This window comes from Microtus ochrogaster, chromosome 7 (assembly GCF_000317375.1).
Source record: "Microtus ochrogaster isolate Prairie Vole_2 chromosome 7, MicOch1.0, whole genome shotgun sequence".
NCBI classification, from domain to species: Eukaryota; Metazoa; Chordata; class Mammalia; order Rodentia; family Cricetidae; genus Microtus; species Microtus ochrogaster.
The window spans coordinates 24915510-24934226 of record NC_022014.1 but is presented as its reverse complement, the minus strand read 5'-3'; the positions used below and the strand labels follow the sequence as shown (position 1 = coordinate 24934226).

Here is an 18717-nt window from a genome sequence, read left to right as displayed (position 1 = left end):
CTGTCCTGAGTGCTCCTCTAACGTGTCTACCATCATCCTGCCTGAGCTTCCACACACATCTCAGGGGTTCATTTGGACGAACTTCAAGCATCTTTGCAAGAACATCCAGTTCTGCAGTGGGGAAAGTTCTTCTATAACAAGTAAATCTCTCTATGTCATCTTGTCTAGCCCCACTTCTTGGTCATAACTGTGCTCCCACTTTCTCCAGAAACCGGAGGACTTCTCAAGTCTGGACAAGATGCCTAGACAGTGAATCAAAAGCCTATTGCTACTGAAACACATTTCTGTAAACTGAATGCCTTAAAAGCACAGGGATCTATTATTTCATTTTTCTAGGCATCAAAAGTCTGAAATAATCTGGTAACGCTAGTGTAAAGGTATTAGTGGATACAGTTCATCCTGGATGCCCCTGGAAAAAGTTAAGTCACAACTCCAATTCTATTGGCTCCTGGAATTCCTTGACTTACTGCCACATCCCTTAAACACTCATTTCCAATGACTTCCATCAGCCTGTTCATCTTCCAGGTTGCAAATATACCAGAAAGCCTAAATCCTGCCTGGACATTTGAACACCTCAAAAGCACCCTTTCTGGGCATCATTAATTCAGTCAGACTTTTTGGTGAAAGCTTTGAGCATTTGTGTTTTCTTCTTAAAGCATCCCATGGGGAATGAAACTCTAGCCCAATGGAGCAGTCAGAATTGAAGCTGCAAGTACAGACCACTACAGCTTTCTAAGATATCAACTGTTTCCTTTGCATCTTCTTTTAAATTATTTTCTCTTCCCAGTTCAAGACCATCAGTCAGAGTAACATGAGGCAGAACTACATATGCCTTAAAAACTAAGGAGATGGCAAGAAAGAACTCATGGCTGGAAGAATCATTCAGAGGAATCCTAAGTCAACAGTGATGGGGACCTCTGAAAAGCACTAAAGCCTGGCTGTCACCTCCCTTGACTCCTGGGAAAGTTTGAACATCGAGCCTCTATTACAGCTCCTATATAATTTTAATGTGGAACCAATCTAGAGGCTTGCTGCATTGCCGTGCTTGTTACTAAATGCTTTTTGCCTGTTCTGCAGTCCATGCTAATGGGTGGCTTTCTGGTTTGCTAAAGACTGCATACTCAGCCTGTCTGTGGGGACTTGTAGATGGAGACTGTTCTTTTGTTCCCAGCTGCCCAGACCTGAAATAATCACACAGAAACTATATTAATTGCAACACTGCTTGACCAATGACTCTAGTGTATTCCTAGCTAGCTCTTACATCTTGAATTAACCCATTTCTATTAATCTGTGTATTTCGATATGGCTGTGGCTTACCAGGTAAAGTTCTGGTGCATCTGTCTCCTTTGATGGCTACATGGCGTCTCCTTGACTCCACCTACTTTCTCCTCAATCTCTGCTTGGAATTCCTTCCTTGCTCTATTTCACCATGCTATAGGCCAAAAGCAGCTTCTTAATTAACCAATGGTAAATAAAACATATTCATAGAAGGGAATTCCACATCAGGGACTTCTCATTCATCCCTATCTCCTCTACATTTCAGGTCACAGCTAAGACCAGAGACACCCATGTATCAACCACTGAGCTCATTTACCATTTTTATAAAGGATTTTGAGCATGGTTTTTGTTCCAATTACAATGAGAGATCATGGGGAATTTCAAGCTGTGGGTGGGGTATGTTTCCAGAGCTAAAAGAAAGCTAAGACTCCTCCCCAAAAAAGTCAGGAAAACTTCCCAAGAACAAAGAGTGGCCTTTACCAGTGTTTTCCCAGGGTCTGTTCTTCAGCTAGTCTTTGTATTTTCTGTTCCCTTTTTTTCAACCTTTCATTATTTCATTGCATGAACTTCATAGAGTGTACTGACATAAACAGCAATGGGCAGATCAACCACTCAATATCCTCTTGATTAGGTCAGAGACTTCATAGACACAAGATATGAGTCTACTGATAACAGAACAAAGAACATGGTTTGAAACAATCCCCACCATCAGTGCTGCGTTGTCTATGACCTCAGGAGCTTGACTGTCACACTCCAGCTCTGCAGTGGGTTTGTTCACACCAGTGTCACCACAAGCAGGAGAGCAACATGTTTGTCATGGCAAAGAAAAACAAGGTCACGAGAGGGTAACAATCATGGTGAAAGAGAGAACAGAAAAGGAATAAGGGCCAGAGATCCTAGAGAACTACAGCAAAATAATGTCTTCTGCATGAGACAGGGTTGTTATGTTCATTAACCTTCAGCAGCTATACTTGCCAGCACACGGCCATACAAGCCCACTCCCAGCTGAGGCAGCCAGCTGCTGCGTGAGGAGGGAGAGCAGTTTCCACATGCACAAACTCTGTGATAGGTTTCTCATGTCCCGGTATTCAACCTTCCACGCATGTCCATGTAGGGGACACAAGTTTGACTCAGAAGGAGAGATATACATGTGAGCTCATTGTGGGGCGCATACCATAGATGAAGAGGAAATGAATTTGATAGTGAAATGTGACCGAGCATAGGAGAAGCTGGATGAGGGAACAATCTGATATTGACAGGGAGGGTGGGGATTATAAAAATACACAGTACTCATGGTTGATATTCTCCAAAGAGTGCATTTTCTTTTGGGCAAAAAAAAAAATGAATTTTCAGCTCCAGAATAATTGTGCACACAGAAACAATTGTCTATTATGCTGTCTTTTATTGAGTAAATCATCCTTCTGAGAATGAGATCACAAAATAAATGAACAAAGAAACATTTCATAACAAGTCCACAACTAGAGAATCTTTCATTTCCTCAAATCTAAGAAACTTGAGTGAGGAGTAAGTGAGCAGGGCTATGATAGAGCATATGTAGGATTCAGAAGGAGACACTTGAGGTAGAAAATTCTGGAAGATCCTCAGAAGAGGGAATAGAGGACACATTTTATTCCTTTGCAAAAGTCACTGGCCTCAAGAGAAGGAGATTTTGCCCCTGAGAATTCTGACCAGTGCCTCCTTCATGTCTTTGTTCCGAAGGCTATAAATGAAGGGGTTCAGTAAGGGAGTCACCACTGTGTACATGACAGTAGCTGCTATGTCCTCTACCACTGAGTTGGAGGATGAGGATGAGGGGCACAGATAAGCCTTTATCACTGTTACAAAGCACAGGGACACCACAGCAAGGTGGGACCCACAGGTAGAAAAGGCCTTGCGCCTCCCTTGGGCAGAAGGGACTCTGAGGATAGCTGACACAATGCGGATATAAGACACAAGGATGAGCAAAAAGGGGATTAATATGACAGCACCCCCCAAAAAGAGAAGCACAAGCTCATTAATTCTGGTGTCAGAGCAAGCAATCTTCATCAGGGGTCCCAGGTCACAGTAGAAATCTTGGATGACTTTCTTGAAGCAGAAGGAGAGATGGAACATGAGAAAGGTGTGTGTCATGGCAACAAGATTTGTAAGGGTCCAGCAGGCTGTCACCAAGAGTGAGCAACGCCTCAAACTCATTATCATCGTGTAGTGGAGAGGGTGACAAATGGCCACAAATCGGTCATAGGCCATTGTGGCCAGGAGGAAGATGTCCATGTCTCCAAAAGTTAAGAAGAAGTAGAGCTGGACCAGGCATCCTGCATAGGAGATGGTCCTACTCTGGGAGTGGATGTTCACCAGGGCCTTGGGTACCGTGGTGGAGGTGAAAAGGATGTCATCACAAGACAGGCTGGCAAGGAAGAAGTACATGGGGGTGTGGAGTCGTACATGAGTAACAATGGCCAGGACAATGAGCAGATTGCCAGTCACGGTGACCAGGTACATCCACAGGAAGAGCAGGAAGAGGATGCGCTGTTGCTCTGGCTGCTCTGAGAGTCCCCAGAGGAGGAACTCAAAGGTGCTGGTCTGGTTCCCTCTTGCCATGAGCACAGAGGTCAATGCGGGAAATCCTGAGCTTGCTTTCTGAGATGTTTCACTCTAGAAGATTGCTGCACACACCCTTCTAGAGAAGAATCACAGAGTTTGCATAGTAACCATCTGGTATATTCATAGGCCACTTAATGCAGACTGTCCAAGATGCTCTTCCAGAAAGTTCTGCATGATGCAAATGATAAGAAGATAAAAGGGGAGGGAGAGGAAGAGGGGAGTAGAGAAAAATACATAGCTCAATAAAAACAATTTTAAAAATGATGAATATGGAATGATATGGTGGAATCATTCCATAACTTGTTGTATTTGCTTTTAATACATAGTATGAAAATTTCAAATTAAAACAAAAAATCCATTAAAATTATTTACAAAACTTAGAGAAGACAGTAACAATGTTAGAAAATAAAAATGCCTCAGAAACCTGGAAAGGGGTTAAATGTCTTTAGTAGAGAATTACTAATAACAAAAACATATTTTACAATCTGCATTCTATAAAATACGCAACAGGTCATTGCCAAACAGAATTACTGAGTGTGTTGTAGAACACTGTCACTTCCTCCTTAATAACTATGCATTGGGCACTACCTCCCAAATCCATCCCAGGACTCTTCCTCCCTCTAAAGGTCACTTTCTACATGGGTTGAATTATCATAGACTACCCATAAATATGTGAAATTATGTGTCAGATACAAAATAAAATACTATTAACTAACAAAATTACAGAATGCCTAGAAAAGAATGCTAGCAATGTCACACATCAGAGTCTGTGGAATATTAGCAGCACAGCAAAGAAGAATACACTGGCACAACACCTTTGCAAAATACGATAACCCATACAATACTCAAGGACAAGAACAAAATGAAGGAAAGCAATGAATGGAAAAACGGTTTGGGTCAAGTTGAAGCTCAACATCAGAAAATCAACAAAAGCATTTCTTATTATATCCATCAGGTAGTTTGTCTACATGCAAAGGAATGAATTAAAACCCTACCTCAGAGCATATACAATACTAATTCAAAATGGACAAAGGCCTAACATATAAGAGCTAAAGCTGTAAAAAATGTTTGAAGAAAATGCAAGCCTAAATTTTCAAGTAAATCTATGGTTTCTTAGCTATGACACCAAAATCCATGTTGCACGATAACATGACAGTAAAGAAAACACCATCAAATTACATTTAATTTTAATTATATTAAAACTTAATTTAAATTGAGTTTTAATCCAAATAATTGAAACATTTGTGCTTCAAAGTATAATCTCAAAAATTCAGAATGTGGGAGGTTATTTGTTTTTGAAACAGGATCACATGTAGCAAATCTGTCCTCAAATTCTCTACATAGCAAATGATGACCTAGAACTACTGATCCTTCTGCCTCAACCTCCTGCGTTCTGAGACTATAGATATGTGCCAGTGTGCTCCATTTGGAAAGTAATGCTTAAAATTTTTTTTTAGAATATATAAGCAACAGGTTAGCTAACAGTGATATATTTTAAGCATTGTCCAGCACACACTTTCCCAAGCAACTTTACTGAACCCATATGATGAGATGTATTTTTCTTTGAGTCTAAGGAATTGTTTCCTAGAAAGCATACCTGTCTGCACTAATGTTTTCATACAGAAGATATTTTCTGTGGACAACCAACAAACAAAATTGTTTCAAAGAACAAACAAAAAGGAGAGTGAGAAACACAAGCACACAATGAGAAGCCACTTTCCACCTTCTAGGTCATCAAGCCAGTAAGTCAGGAAACATGAACTGTATCCAGGATGAGAAAACTCTGATACCCAGGGACCTGTTGGTGGAATGTGAAACAGTGTGACCAATATAGAAAACAATCTGGCGTTTCTTAAAAGGCTCGTCAAGTGTTGTATAGCCTCATTACACCCAGGAAAGCAAAAACATGTACATACACTTCTTAACATTATTCATTATAGACAAAAGCCAAAAACAACTCAAGTGCCTACCAATTGGTGAACGAATCCTTAGTGAGATAGCAGTGCCCCTGACTCTAGAGCTCAGATGTCACCAATTCGGTCTGTTCTGCATCAGAGCTGGGGCTGCATCCTGGGAACTCATACTTCCAACAAGCTCCAGGTGTTGCTGATGCTGGGCAGGGAGGGCGTGGTACCCTCATCAGTCAGTCCTTGCTGTACAAAATGAGCTGCTAAACACTAAAGTCTGCAATGGGAATTCTAGCAACCATGTGCAATGCAATATCCTGGACTAGGTTCCAGTTGAACAAACAGATCTACAGGGAAAGTTTGCAAGCTGTGGTGGTACACGCCTTTAATCCCAGCATTCAGGAGGCAGAGGCAGGCGGATCTCTGTGAGTTCAAGGCTAGCCTGGTCTACAAGAACTAGTTTCCAGGACAAGCTTCAAAGCTACAGTGAAACCCTGTCTTGAAAAAACAGGGGGAGTTTGCAGGATATCTAGAGAAATTGAATATTGGTAGAATAGAATAAAAATTGTTAGTCAAACAGGCATTAAAAATGCTTTTGAGGCAATATGTAGAAGGATTTTTTTAAGATCCAGACTGAATTTTTATAGGTGTAATAATGTAGTAACTATAGGTTGTTTTATAGGTGTCTGGGGTCTGAAAGGACAGCTCCTCCCCTGGACTAGGACAGAACATATTACACTGAAGCCTGGCTGTGCCAGACCTGAGAGTTCAGGAGCAAAGAAAGATCACCCAAACTTGAGGACAGGGACACTTACTGGAAAACTGAGCAGCGTGTTCCTGCCAGTGCCTCCAGTTGAGGCTTGGATAGAATAGGGAAAGAGGAGCAGCAAACCCAAATCCAGCAGGTCCTTGATGCCCAAACTTCTAAATCTTAAATCTGCTCAGAGAGACTAGCAGACCTCACTGTAATCCTGTGCTGAGCAAGGAAGATAAGGGTCAGGAGTTGCCTGAAGGTCACACATGAGAAAACAGCAGAACCTGGGTGTGATCTCTACTCTTTTTGATTCCAAATGGCCTACCGTGGTATGGTGTGCTTTAGACAGAACAATAGAGCCCGTGTTTAAAATCAGTCAGTTGCTCTTGGCAGCTGTTGTTCAGTGACAGGGACTTTCTACCATGGTGATCTAACAGACTCTGTTCTGTGGCTCCCCATTGCAGAATTCCCATTGCAGACTTTAGTGTTTAGTCCTTCTGGGCCAGCTCTGTCCAGGTGGTCTCCTCTACCTCTTACCTTTTTCACAAACAGTCCCACTCATGCTGTGTCTGCTCTGTTAGTCAAATGAGACAGTTTTCAATTCCTCAGCCAACTCATACCTGGACTTGATGTCTGGAGTTACCACCCACCTTCATTGTATATGGGAAGCTCTTTCAGTAACCTCTATTACATTCTGTCACTAAATTAGTATCAGTTCCAAAAGACCCTAAAGCCTTTCTGGAATTAACTGGCTAGTTGGAAATTCAATTTCACTACTACTATTTTCAAACAATAATTTGCTAACTCCAACTTTACCACCACAAGAAAAGCCAGTCCCTCCCCTTTCTTTACCACTGTGATTCTGCTGTGCCTGAGCTAACGTCAGAAACAAAGAGACGTTCCACAAAAGCATATTAGTTTGGAGCTGGGAGGGCATGCGCATTGGTCCTTCACAGGTCTGCTCCTCCATTCTACCCTCAGAAACCGAAGCACACAGCAGTAAAAGTAACAAAAAAGCCAGTCACACAAGAACGAGTTCCAGAAGGGATTGTTCACCAACCATAGAGTCCAAAAAATATCAGCCTCTTTTCGGTCTGCAGTTGTGTCCAATTGGCCAAGTACAGGCTTGCCTTGATGCAGATTCTAGAATATAGAATCTACTCTATAGGAAGGACCTTCTCAGGCAAAGAGCATACCCACTTTCCTTCTAGAATACTCTCCTAGCTGAAGGTACACATCTAGGATGAGAGTACAACACTCTCAGCAACTCTGGGAGATGCACCCAGGGTTTCCTCTAGCAAAGCAAAAGGTTTCTTTTACCTGCTTGTCCATCCCTGGGGGACGGCTCTACCTCACCGCATGCTCCTTGTTCTCAAAGCCTTTAGAGGCCACACCAGCCTTCAAAGCTCTTCAAGGCGCATCCTTCATGTGCTCTCCTTTCGGGCTGTTTCCTGAACCTGTCCCCTGAAGTGTTTGTTGACCGCACTGACTTCCATGGAATCCCCTTTTGGTTGGAAAAACGTGAAATGTACACCATCGTTCTTCCCAAGCACTGCTGTTGCCAAGACTACGTTTCACTTTCACTGTCCAGTGATTAAAATCATCTCCCTCTACTTGCTCTTCAGAGAAGGGAAGCAAACCTTATTTACGTTTTCTCCCAGGTTCTGACATTCTGCTTCTGTGGTGGTGAACAGGGGTCCTTTAGGGTTGTGTTTCACCCTAGTTGTGAGCTCACCATACTGCATATGTGTGTCCCTGTCACCATCACAATGACTGGTGCCTCTTCAGTCCTCTGTGATGATTGACGTAACATGGAACGTTCCCTGAGACTCTGAGGCTATTTCAGCTTCAGGTGGAATCTAATAAGATCACATCCTGAAGCCTCCTTTGGTGCTCCGCGGAGCCCTCCACACCCCATGCAGCAGGGCTGCAGGTTGAGCTCTGATCCTCAACATCAGGACCCCAATAATATCACATGAAGTGTTCCAGCCCTGGGCTGTCAGAGGACTTACCCATGTATTTATTTCCCAGAAGAACCAGTGTGAGACTCCCCATCTCTGGTGGGAAGCTGGAGCTTGGGAATTACCTCAGGACTCACACATTCCCTCAGGAGCAAGTTCTTGGAAAGAAGAAAGATGTGGTCCAGTAGCACTGGACGTCTTTCAAAAAAATTCATGAACTGTTTCCTAGACTGAACCAGAGAATGATACCCCATACAACTAAATAAAAACTCCTTTGGTGCATGACTTTTTACACAACCCCCTTAAAATAAATCAAAAGCTTTTGTTTAAATTGTTTCATTTTATGGAAATTTTGAGACAGTAAATATATTATGTATAAATATGTGTGTGTGTGTGTGTGTGTGTGTGTGTGTGTGTGTGTGTGTGTGTGGAATCTGACCTAGGTGAAGTTGGTAGTTCCTACCTTAATTTAATACAGATATTTTCTCTATTTGATTTTTACATTTTTGCCTTTCACGATCCTTTAGGAATTATTTTTATGGTTTACTTTTAATGTCTAAGTAATCAATTTTCATGTAATTCTATATAAGTCATACGTTCAAAAACTCTTCATCTTTCTCAGGCTCCTTCAGTCTCTTAGGTTGATTAGTTTGTCATCGCTCTGTCAGTATTATCTTAAAAACTGAGCTATCTCTTCAGTCCCCAAGTTAGTTTCTCTATGAGCCAAACAGGAGATCATGATCAGGAAACATTGATTCCGGTTGTCTCAAATAACATAGAAGTAGCAACATGAACCCTTATTAATTATAGAACAAAATCTCACAAGTTAATGAATTTACCAAGTGCATTAGTGAGGACAGAAAGTAAGTAGGTTGTATCAAAACAGAGAAAACTGCTATAAGTTTCACATGACGCTTTTAGCTTTTGAACTCATGGAAGTGAGTCTCTTAGGAACATATTTAAGGACTATGTATTTGTCAAAAAATGTTAGGTCAGATACAGAAATGAACAATGGATGGTTATTAAGAGACCTAGGTATAGTAAAGATAATTTGACTATGGATATTCAATACTCCCACTCTAAAATTATCAAGTTTTGATCAAATCTAAGAAACTTAACATGAGGAATGAGTGAGCGAGGCCATGATAGAGCATCTTTAGGATTCAGAAGAAGACACTTGAGGTAGAAAATTCTGGAAGATCCTCAGAAGAGGGAATTGAGAACACCTTCAGTTTCTCTGCAGAAGTCACTGGCTTCAGGAGAAGGAGACTTTGACCCTGAGAATTCTGACAAGTGCCCCCTTCATGTCCTTGTTCCGAAGGCTGTAAATGAAGGGATTTAGCAGTGGAGTCACCACTGTATACATGACAGTAGCTGCTGTGTCCTCTACCACAGAGTTGGAGGATGAGGATGAGGGGCACAGATAAGCCCTTATCACTGTTCCAAAGAACAGGGCCACCACAGCAAGGTGGGACCCACAGGTAGAAAAGGCCTTGCGCCTCCCTTGAGCAGATGGGACCCTGAGAACAGCTAGCATAATGCGGATATAAGATACAATAATGAGTAAAAGGGGGACTAATATGGCTGTACCCCCCAAGAAAAGAACCACAAGCTCATTAATTCTGGTGTCAGAGCAAGAAATCTTCATCAGGGGTCCCAGGTCACAGTAGAAATCTGGAATGACCTTCTTGGAGCAGAAGGAGAGCCGGAATATGAGGAAAGTGTGTGTCATGGCAACAAGATTTGTAAGGGTCCAGCAGGCTGTCACCAAGAGTGAGCAACGCCTGAAGCTCATGATCATCGTGTAGTGGAGAGGGTGACAAATGGCCACAAATCGGTCATAGGCCATTGTGGCCAAGAGGAAGCTGTCCATGTCTCCAAAGGTTAAGAAGAAGTAGAGCTGGACCAGACATCCTGCATAGGAGATGGTCCTACTCCGGGAGTGGATGTTCACCAGTGCCTTGGGTACCGTGGTGGAGGTGAAAAGGATGTCAGCACAGGACAGGCTGGCAAGGAAGAAGTACATGGGGGTGTGGAGTCGTACATCAGTAACAATGGCCAGGACAATGAGCAGATTGCCAGCCACGGTGACCAGGTACATCCACAGGAAGAGCAGGAAGAGGATGCGCTGTTGCTCTGGCTGCTCTGAGAGTCCCCAGAGGAGGAACTCAAAGGTGCCAGTCTGGTTCCTTTTTGCCATGAGCACAGAGGTCAATGTGGGAAATCCTGAGCTTGCTTTCTGAGATGTTTCACTCTAGAAGATTGCTGCACACACCCTTCTCTGAGCTCTAGAGAAGAATCACAGAGTTTGCATAGTAACCATCTGGTATATTCATAGGCCACTTAATGCAGACTGTCCAAGATGCTCTTCCAGAAAGTTCTGCAAGATGCAAATGATAACCATTAAAATAGTTCTTGGGTGTTTTTCTACATATCATCTGAACAAGGTAACTTTGCTTGAACTATATATAATTTTACTTAGCAAAGCTCTAAGTATTCAAGATTTGTCATCCACTTCATATGTTCTATAGGTACTGAATACCAATCCTGCACCTGGCTCAGTGACAGATTACTAACACAGTAATAATCCATAACCCCAGACAGTCTTCAATCTCAAGATATGGGCACAATTATCTATACTGAAATCTTTGACTATTTGGATTCAGCCTGCCAAACCCACTCAAACCACTTTTGGATCCGTGTGCAACTGTTCTGATCCAACAGTGTCACAAACCTAATATTCTGAAGACAACAGCTCATGCTTCCCATTTTTCTAGAAATCATGTTTCTCCAGTAAGAAAACTACTTAGTAAAGACTTGTGATATCTAGACTATTCTCAGAGATTCAGTGAAACAGGAAGAAAAGATCAAAACCACTGTTGTCTAGAATTGCAAAACTGGGGAGGCACTTGTGATTCTAGCTCATGGGATATGGAGTTAGAAAGATCAACAGTTAATGGCTAGCCTTCTCTATGTAGTGAACTTGAGTCCAGCCTGGGCTACATGAGAGGCCATTTAAAGAAATGGAAAAACGTAAAACGCCAAACAAAATAATAAAACATATATGTGAATATGTACATTATCACTCTATTTCCAGTTATGCCCATGAAAATATTTTACTTCTAATTTTCTACTTAAATTACCAAATATAAACTGCATAAGATGATAAAACTAAACCCAATCTCAAAAAACTGATAATGAATCAATTTTATGACCTCTCATAAAAATTCAATTAAAATTAATTTACAGGACTAAAAGAAGACAGTAGCAAAATTTGAAAGTAAACATGCCTCATCAATTTGGAAAAAACCTAAATGTCTTCAGTGGATAATTATTAACAACCAAAAAGGCATTTTAAAATTTTGAACTCTATAAAACATATAATAGGTTATTGCCAAGCAGGACCACTGACTGTGTTGTAGAACACTGTCATTTCCTCCTTATTAACTATGCATTGATCACTCCCTCCCCGAGATCTCTCCCAGGACTTCCTTCCACTATTCTACAAGCATTGAATTATCATAAGCTACCTATAAATGTGTGCAATTATGTGCCAGTTACAAAGTTAAATAATTTCAACCCTCTAAATTACTGACTGCCTAGATAATAATCATAATAATGTCACACATCAGAGTCTATGGAATACTATTAGCACAGCAAAGGAGAATACACTGCCTCAAACACCTTCGCAAGATACAATAAACAATATAATACACAAGGACAAGAGCAAAGTAAAGAAAAGCAGGAAGAAGGAAAAACATTTAAAGTGGAAATGAAGCTCAACATTAGAAAAATAACAAAAGCATTTCTTATTTATATCCATCAGGCAGTTTGTCTACATGCAAAGGAATGAATTAGAACTCTACCTCAGATCATATGCAACACTAATTCAGAATGGACAAAGGTCTAACACATAAGAGCTAAAACTATAAAAGTCTTGAAAGAAAGTACAAACCCAAATCCAGCAGGTCCCTGATGCCAAAACTTCTAAATCTTAAATCTGCTCAGAGGGACTAGCAGACCTCACTGCAATCCTGTGCTGAGCAAGGAAGAGAAGGGTCAGGAGTTGCCTGAAGGTCACACATGAGAAAACAGCAGAACCTGGGTGTGATCTCTACTCTTATTGATTCCAAATGGCCTACCGTGGTGTGGTGTGCTTTAGACAGAACAATAGTCTTTCAGAGCCCATGCTTGAACCAAAATCAGTCAGTTGCTCTTGGCAGCTGTTGTTCAGTGACAGGGACTTTCTACCATGGTGGTCTAACAGACTCTGCTCTGTGGCTCCCCAGTTGTCTTTCTGGGCTAGCTCTGTCCAGATGGTCTCCTAGGGACCCAGCCCTTATCTTTTTCACAAACAGTTCCACCCTTGTTGTGTGTGCACTGTTAGTCAAATGAGATAGTTTTCAATTCCTTAGCCAGGAGGATTTTCTGCCAACCCACACCTGGACTTCAGGTGTGGATTTTCCACTCACATTCTTTGGGAATGGGATGATCCTTCAGCAACCTCTATCCCATCACTTCATTAAACTTATACCAGTTCCCAAAGACCTTAAAGCCTTTCTGCACCTAACTGGCTAGACAGAAATTAAATTTCACTGCCACTGTTTAAACAGAATAATTAGTCACTATACTTGCTAACTCCACCTTCACTACCACATGAAAGGCCAGACCCTCCCTTTCATTTCCACTGTGATACTGCAGTGCCTGAGCTGATGTCAGGAACAAAGAGATGCTCGGTATGTACATGAACATTGGGCACACAGAGCTCTGCTGCTCCTTTCTGTCGTCAGAAAGTAGGGCACATGAAACAGAAACTAGTTACCCTGATTTTATGAGAAAGAGTTCAAGGAGGGACTTTCTACTGGCCAGAGAGACAAGAAATTTCAAACTCTATTCTATCTGCAGTTGTGTTTAATGGGCCAAGTACAGGTTTGCGCTGACGAAGATCCTAGCATGCAGGATCCACCCCCAAGAAGAAACTTCTCAGGCAAAGCATGTACTCCATTCCCCCTAGAATATTCTCCACTCTGAATGTATGCTCTAGGGTGAGAGTATGAGACTTACTTCCAGGCTGAAAGATGCACCCAGAATTTCCTCTATGTGAAGAAGGTTTATTTCACCTGCCTGCCCTACTGCCGGCAAAGATGGCTCTGTCTCACTTCATGATCCTTACTCACAGACCCTTCACTGGCCTTCCAGTCTTAGGGCTCCACCTTCATCTGCTCTCCCTGCGGCCCGTTTCCTGGACCCTTCCACTGAAGTGTTTGTCGAGTGCACCAACTTCCGTGGGAATCCTGTATTTTGGAAAGATTTGAAGTGTATCTCATCTTTCCTCCCAAGCACTGCAGTTGTCAAGACTTTCACTGTCTGGTGATCATACATTTATTTCCTCTTCTATTTGCTCTTTTGGAAGCAAATCTTATATTTTCTTCCAATGATAAACAAGTGTCCTTTAAGGATGGCGTTCCACCCCAATTGTGAGCTTACCATAGTGTCTGGGTGTGTTCCAGTCATCGTTACAATGACCTGTGCCCTCTTCTTCAGTTCTCTATGTTGATCAAGGTAACATGAAAAGTTCCCTGAGACTCTGCGGCTGTTTCTCTTTCAAATGGAGTCTAATAAGATCATATCCTGAAGTCTCCTTTGGTGCTCAGGGGAGCCCTACACACCCCCATGCAACAAGACAGCAGATTGAGTTCTGTACCTTAACATTGGAATCCCAATAATATTGCATGAAGTGTTCAGCCCCGGGCTGTCAGAGGACTTACCCATGTATTTATTTTCCCTAAACAACCAGTGTGAGACTCCATCTCTTGTGGGAATCTGGAGCTTCGCAATTGCCTCAGGACGCACACATTCCCTCAGGAGCAAGTTCTTGAAAAGGAGATAGATATGGTCCAGTAGTATTGGACATCTTCCAAGAAAACTCATTAACTCTCTGTTCCCTAGACTGAACTAGAGAATGCTACCTCATCTAACTAAATAAAATCTCCTTTGGCCCATAACTTTTTACACGCCCTCCTTAAAGTAAATCATAAGCTTCTTCTTTAAACATGTCAGAGAGTAAGACCCCGAAATTGGTGGAAACATACCAAGAGACAAAGACGTCATTTTGAACAGTTTTTATTGGTTATGTCTTGGATAATAGAACAACAGAGTAATGGTACTAATGCATCATAACTAAGCAAAAAGTTGAAGATAAGCATATCTCACTGGCACATGTTGATGAATGAGGGGAGGGTGAGGGGAGGAAAGAAAAGGAATGGCAAACCAAGAAAGAATGTTCATCCTTAGGATAGAATTAAACTAATAAATTTTATATTTGAAAAAGCAATACTGGTGAAATGTGACAGCAGTTTTTGCAAGCTACTTATTAACAATGATAGAAAAGTACCATCTATCTATACATATTTCTGTGTAAGTCACCCTTTATGAATGATCAAAATGGCATGCCTTCATTTGGACAAATCACGTGTCTTCAAATATGATGTACTACAAAGGATAAAAAGTGGCTTTTGTGTATTCCTGGACAGATGTATATGTAAACCTATGAAAGATGCTAATCTAGGATTTCTGGCTTTGTTCCCCAACAACAATAATGATCCAACAACCCACGGAAGAAATCACTCATAACATGTTCCTGCTGATGTCCAGTAAATACACCCCAGGATCTTTTGGTGTGTACAGCATGGTATTTCCTTCCAAAGAAGCTTCATCTCTCCATCTCAATGGACCAGAGGCATGAAGGGGTTGGGAGGGTGTCCATTGAATCACCACAACTGTGAGCATTGACTAAAGGCTTTTCTTCAAAGCACAATAATTCTCTCCCACAGTGAGCATGAGCCCCAAGACAGCAAAGAAGTTGCATAGCTACCAAGGTAACTTTAAGACTAGAAATTTACCAGTGCTGCACTCCAGGGCCGAGGGATCCCATTCCTTATCACAGAGTCCCATGTCCTCTCCAGTTCCCTTCTCTAATCATGACACTGGAATGACTGAGCACTGAATTGTGTTGCAGACTTAGGGCCTCACAATCAGATCCAGCCCAGACTGTCAGCCCATTTGTCTCTCCAGAGGAATGAATGACCCTCCATGTGCCTTGGGGGATTACTGGGTTTTTATCCTGTCATAGATTATGACTTTAACATTCGTAGCTATCAGTGTGTCATTTCCCTACATTAATTCTCAGGACATCAATAAGAATCCGCTGATACTAAACCTTCATATTGTTGTTGTCTTCATGGCTGATAAATGTCATAGCTACCAGATACCCCAGCACTGTGCCTCTTACTGCATTTTATCATGAGGTACCTCTGATGATCTTTAGAATAATCTTGTCACTGCATTTTGTGTTACTCTTTTTTTTTGGGGGGGGGGTTCAAGATAGGGTTTCTCTGTGTAGCTTTGAGCTTGTCCTGAAACTCACTCTGCAGACCAGGCTGACCTGCCTCTGCTTCCTAAGTGCTGGACTTAATAATGTGCACCACCACTGCCAGGCCCTGGTGTTACTCTTGAACCAGTCCTCCAAGAAGGAGCTTAACCGTGTCATACACAAATTCCAAACATCCTAATACCATCATCCCATTTTAAGGTCTCATTTCTGACTGTGTAAATGGAGTTTAAGGGCAGAAGCTCAGTCTATAGCAGCCCTAACAAGCCAGGCCCAGTCACCCAGATCCCAATTAAAGACATGACCAGTGGGCTGGGCAAGGTAGCATACACCTTTAATCCCAGCACTTGAGAGGCCAAGGTAGGCAGATCTCAATGAGTTCAAAGACAGCCTCATCTGCATATGGAGTTCCAGGACAGACAGGCTGGCATAAAGAGATCCAGTCTCAAAACAGTCAAACAAGAAAAATATGAACTATGGAAAAACTTATCAGTGTATAGGACAAAGGACAAATGAGGTGACTCAGTGACCCCCAAGCTCAGAGGTACTGATATGAGCTTTAAGTTTAAAAAGAGGAAGAACTGGGGTGAAGAAACAAGAGTTTATGCATTTTAGCAACCCTAGTCAAGATATGATCCTATCCATCACTTGTTCAGCTCTGGTTCTGCATGGTAATGCAATAAATGGTTCATCTGTTAACTGTTGTCATTGCCCAGAAAGACCAGTTTTGGTTCCTCTAGCATTTTCTTTAACCAAGAACAAAGCAATAACTTAAATCTTCTTCATGTAACATGAGAAATAGGATGTGTTTTTCCTGGGTATGGAGATTGTTCAGTCAATAAAATGCTGGCCAAGCAAACAGAAAGACCTGCTGAGTTCATCCCCCAAAACGTACATTAAAAAAAAAAAAAAGCCAAGTGCAGTCACACATGCTGGATATTTTTGGCCAGTAAGCCTACTTGAAAAGTTACAGGCCAGTAAGCAATCTTGTTTCAAAAGATAATATGGATACCTCTGGTCACAAAAAGCAGAGAAGTCAAGATACAGGTGAGTGGAAACTTTTTTTTTCTGCTAACCCTCCTATGGAACAGAACCTACTTCTTGTGGGAGAATTGTCATCAACGGTCTCATTCAACTGTGGGACCTACATGTGACATTAATAACTAGTGAGGCAAGACGCACCCCTGGTGCAATGGCAGCAGGTCTGTTGCGAGGGTAGCCGACATCTTTCTGACTGAACATGAGGCCCATTCCTGTTGCGGGATATTTGATCACACTGTGAAACTCTGAGACTGAACTAATAATATTAACCTTAGACCAGGGCAGAGCCAGCCACTAGTTGACAAGAATTAGCCATAGAGAGTGTGGAGGACCAGTGAAGACTGATGTACAGGAAGGAGTAGGGAAAGAAGTAGAGACTTGTGGACCTTTTTGGTTTGGGATGGTGTGGAGAGATGTTCTCTTGCTGGGTTTTTAGACAAAAATGAAGGTTAGCTGGTTGCTCTCAGCTTCTCTGAACTAGTAGGTTTTCATCCCAATATATGACTCCGAAGTCTTTAATGGTAAGTAGAACAACTTAGATAAAAGCAACATTAGGCATCCAACGCGTGGCAAGAGATGGCAAGGCAGCTTCTGAAGTCGCCACGTCTCCCCATTGATGCAGCCTCTCCTCAAGCAGTTCCTTCCACTATGACCCCCCTGTATATGTGCCCTGGACCCCAGTGCCTCACCACCCCACCACCATACCTGCTAGCACTACAATACCTGATGGCTAGTGCCTCACAGCCCTGCCACCACACACATCACACCAGATTTGGTAAGACAACTGGGAAGTTCAAAGAAAAAATCTTTCCCATGTTAAGAATGAAAAACATCACAGTGCAGGAAGTGAAGACTCTGTATAGTGCCACAATGGATGGCTTGAAAATGAAAAAATAAATCAAAGAAGGAATAACTGATTAGCTGGGACTGACATAATACTGATTATAATTACTGTCAGTTTGGTAATTTATATTTTATCCTTAAAGGTTGTTTGATAACTGTGTAAAATATAAAAATTCAACTGATAAGATGCAAGCCTGAGAAAGACTAACTATGATAAGATACAAGCTTTAGGAAGATCTACTAATTAAAATTAGAAAAATACTCAGAAAAAAAAAAGGAATTTAGACAAGAACCGACTGCATCACTGCATAATGAAACTGAAAAGGGGCAGCCCCAGGTTATTAGAGAACCAAACTCATCCAATTACTATATAATAATGACTGTTAGATGATAGGGACACCCAACATTATGAAGAAGTTTAATGGAATCCTATAGAAATATTAGATTTGAGGGGATTTAAGGAATCAGTCATTTCATATGATATGCATTCACCCTATGTAAAACAGATGTTAAATGCATGGGCAACTCAGATCAGAATTATCCCCAAGACTTGAAAGATTTAACTACAGCAATATTGGAAGCTGGTCCTCAGATACAATGGAGAATGTGATGGAAAGAGGAAGTTGGGGGCCATAAAACAACAAAATAGGGCTAGAGGTACTGATATTTTCCAAGACCAATTTCCAGGTGAAAGACAATATCCTGATGTGCAAGGACAATTTGAATTTGATGATCACACCTTGGCTCTATCTTGTTTAGCAGCTTTGAATGCTTGAGAAAAGTCTGAAGAATCAGGGAAGAAGTTTAGGTCATTTACTAAAATTATACAAGACCCGGGGGCTGGAGAGATGGCTCAGAGGTTGGGAGCATTGCCTGCTCTTCCAAAGGTCCTGAGTTCAATTCCCAGCAACCACATGGTGGCTCACAACCATCTGTAATGAG

The 18717-nt window shown here is 41.8% G+C and overlaps 2 protein-coding genes across 2 annotated transcripts; both read right to left on the bottom strand.

Annotated features, from left to right (window-relative positions):
• Positions 1-2931: 2931 nt before the first annotated feature.
• LOC101995432 (olfactory receptor 1P1-like) lies at positions 2932-3876 on the bottom strand. Its single transcript, XM_013347165.1, has one exon. It carries the CDS (start codon positions 3874-3876, stop codon positions 2932-2934), a length of 945 nt encoding a protein of 314 aa, XP_013202619.1.
• A 5880-nt stretch (positions 3877-9756) lies between these two features.
• On the bottom strand, positions 9757-10701 carry LOC101995137 (olfactory receptor 1P1-like). The gene has a single exon (XM_013347145.1). The coding sequence runs from the start codon at positions 10699-10701 to the stop codon at positions 9757-9759; it is 945 nt and encodes a 314-aa protein (XP_013202599.1).
• Between the last annotated feature and the right edge of the window lie 8016 nt (positions 10702-18717).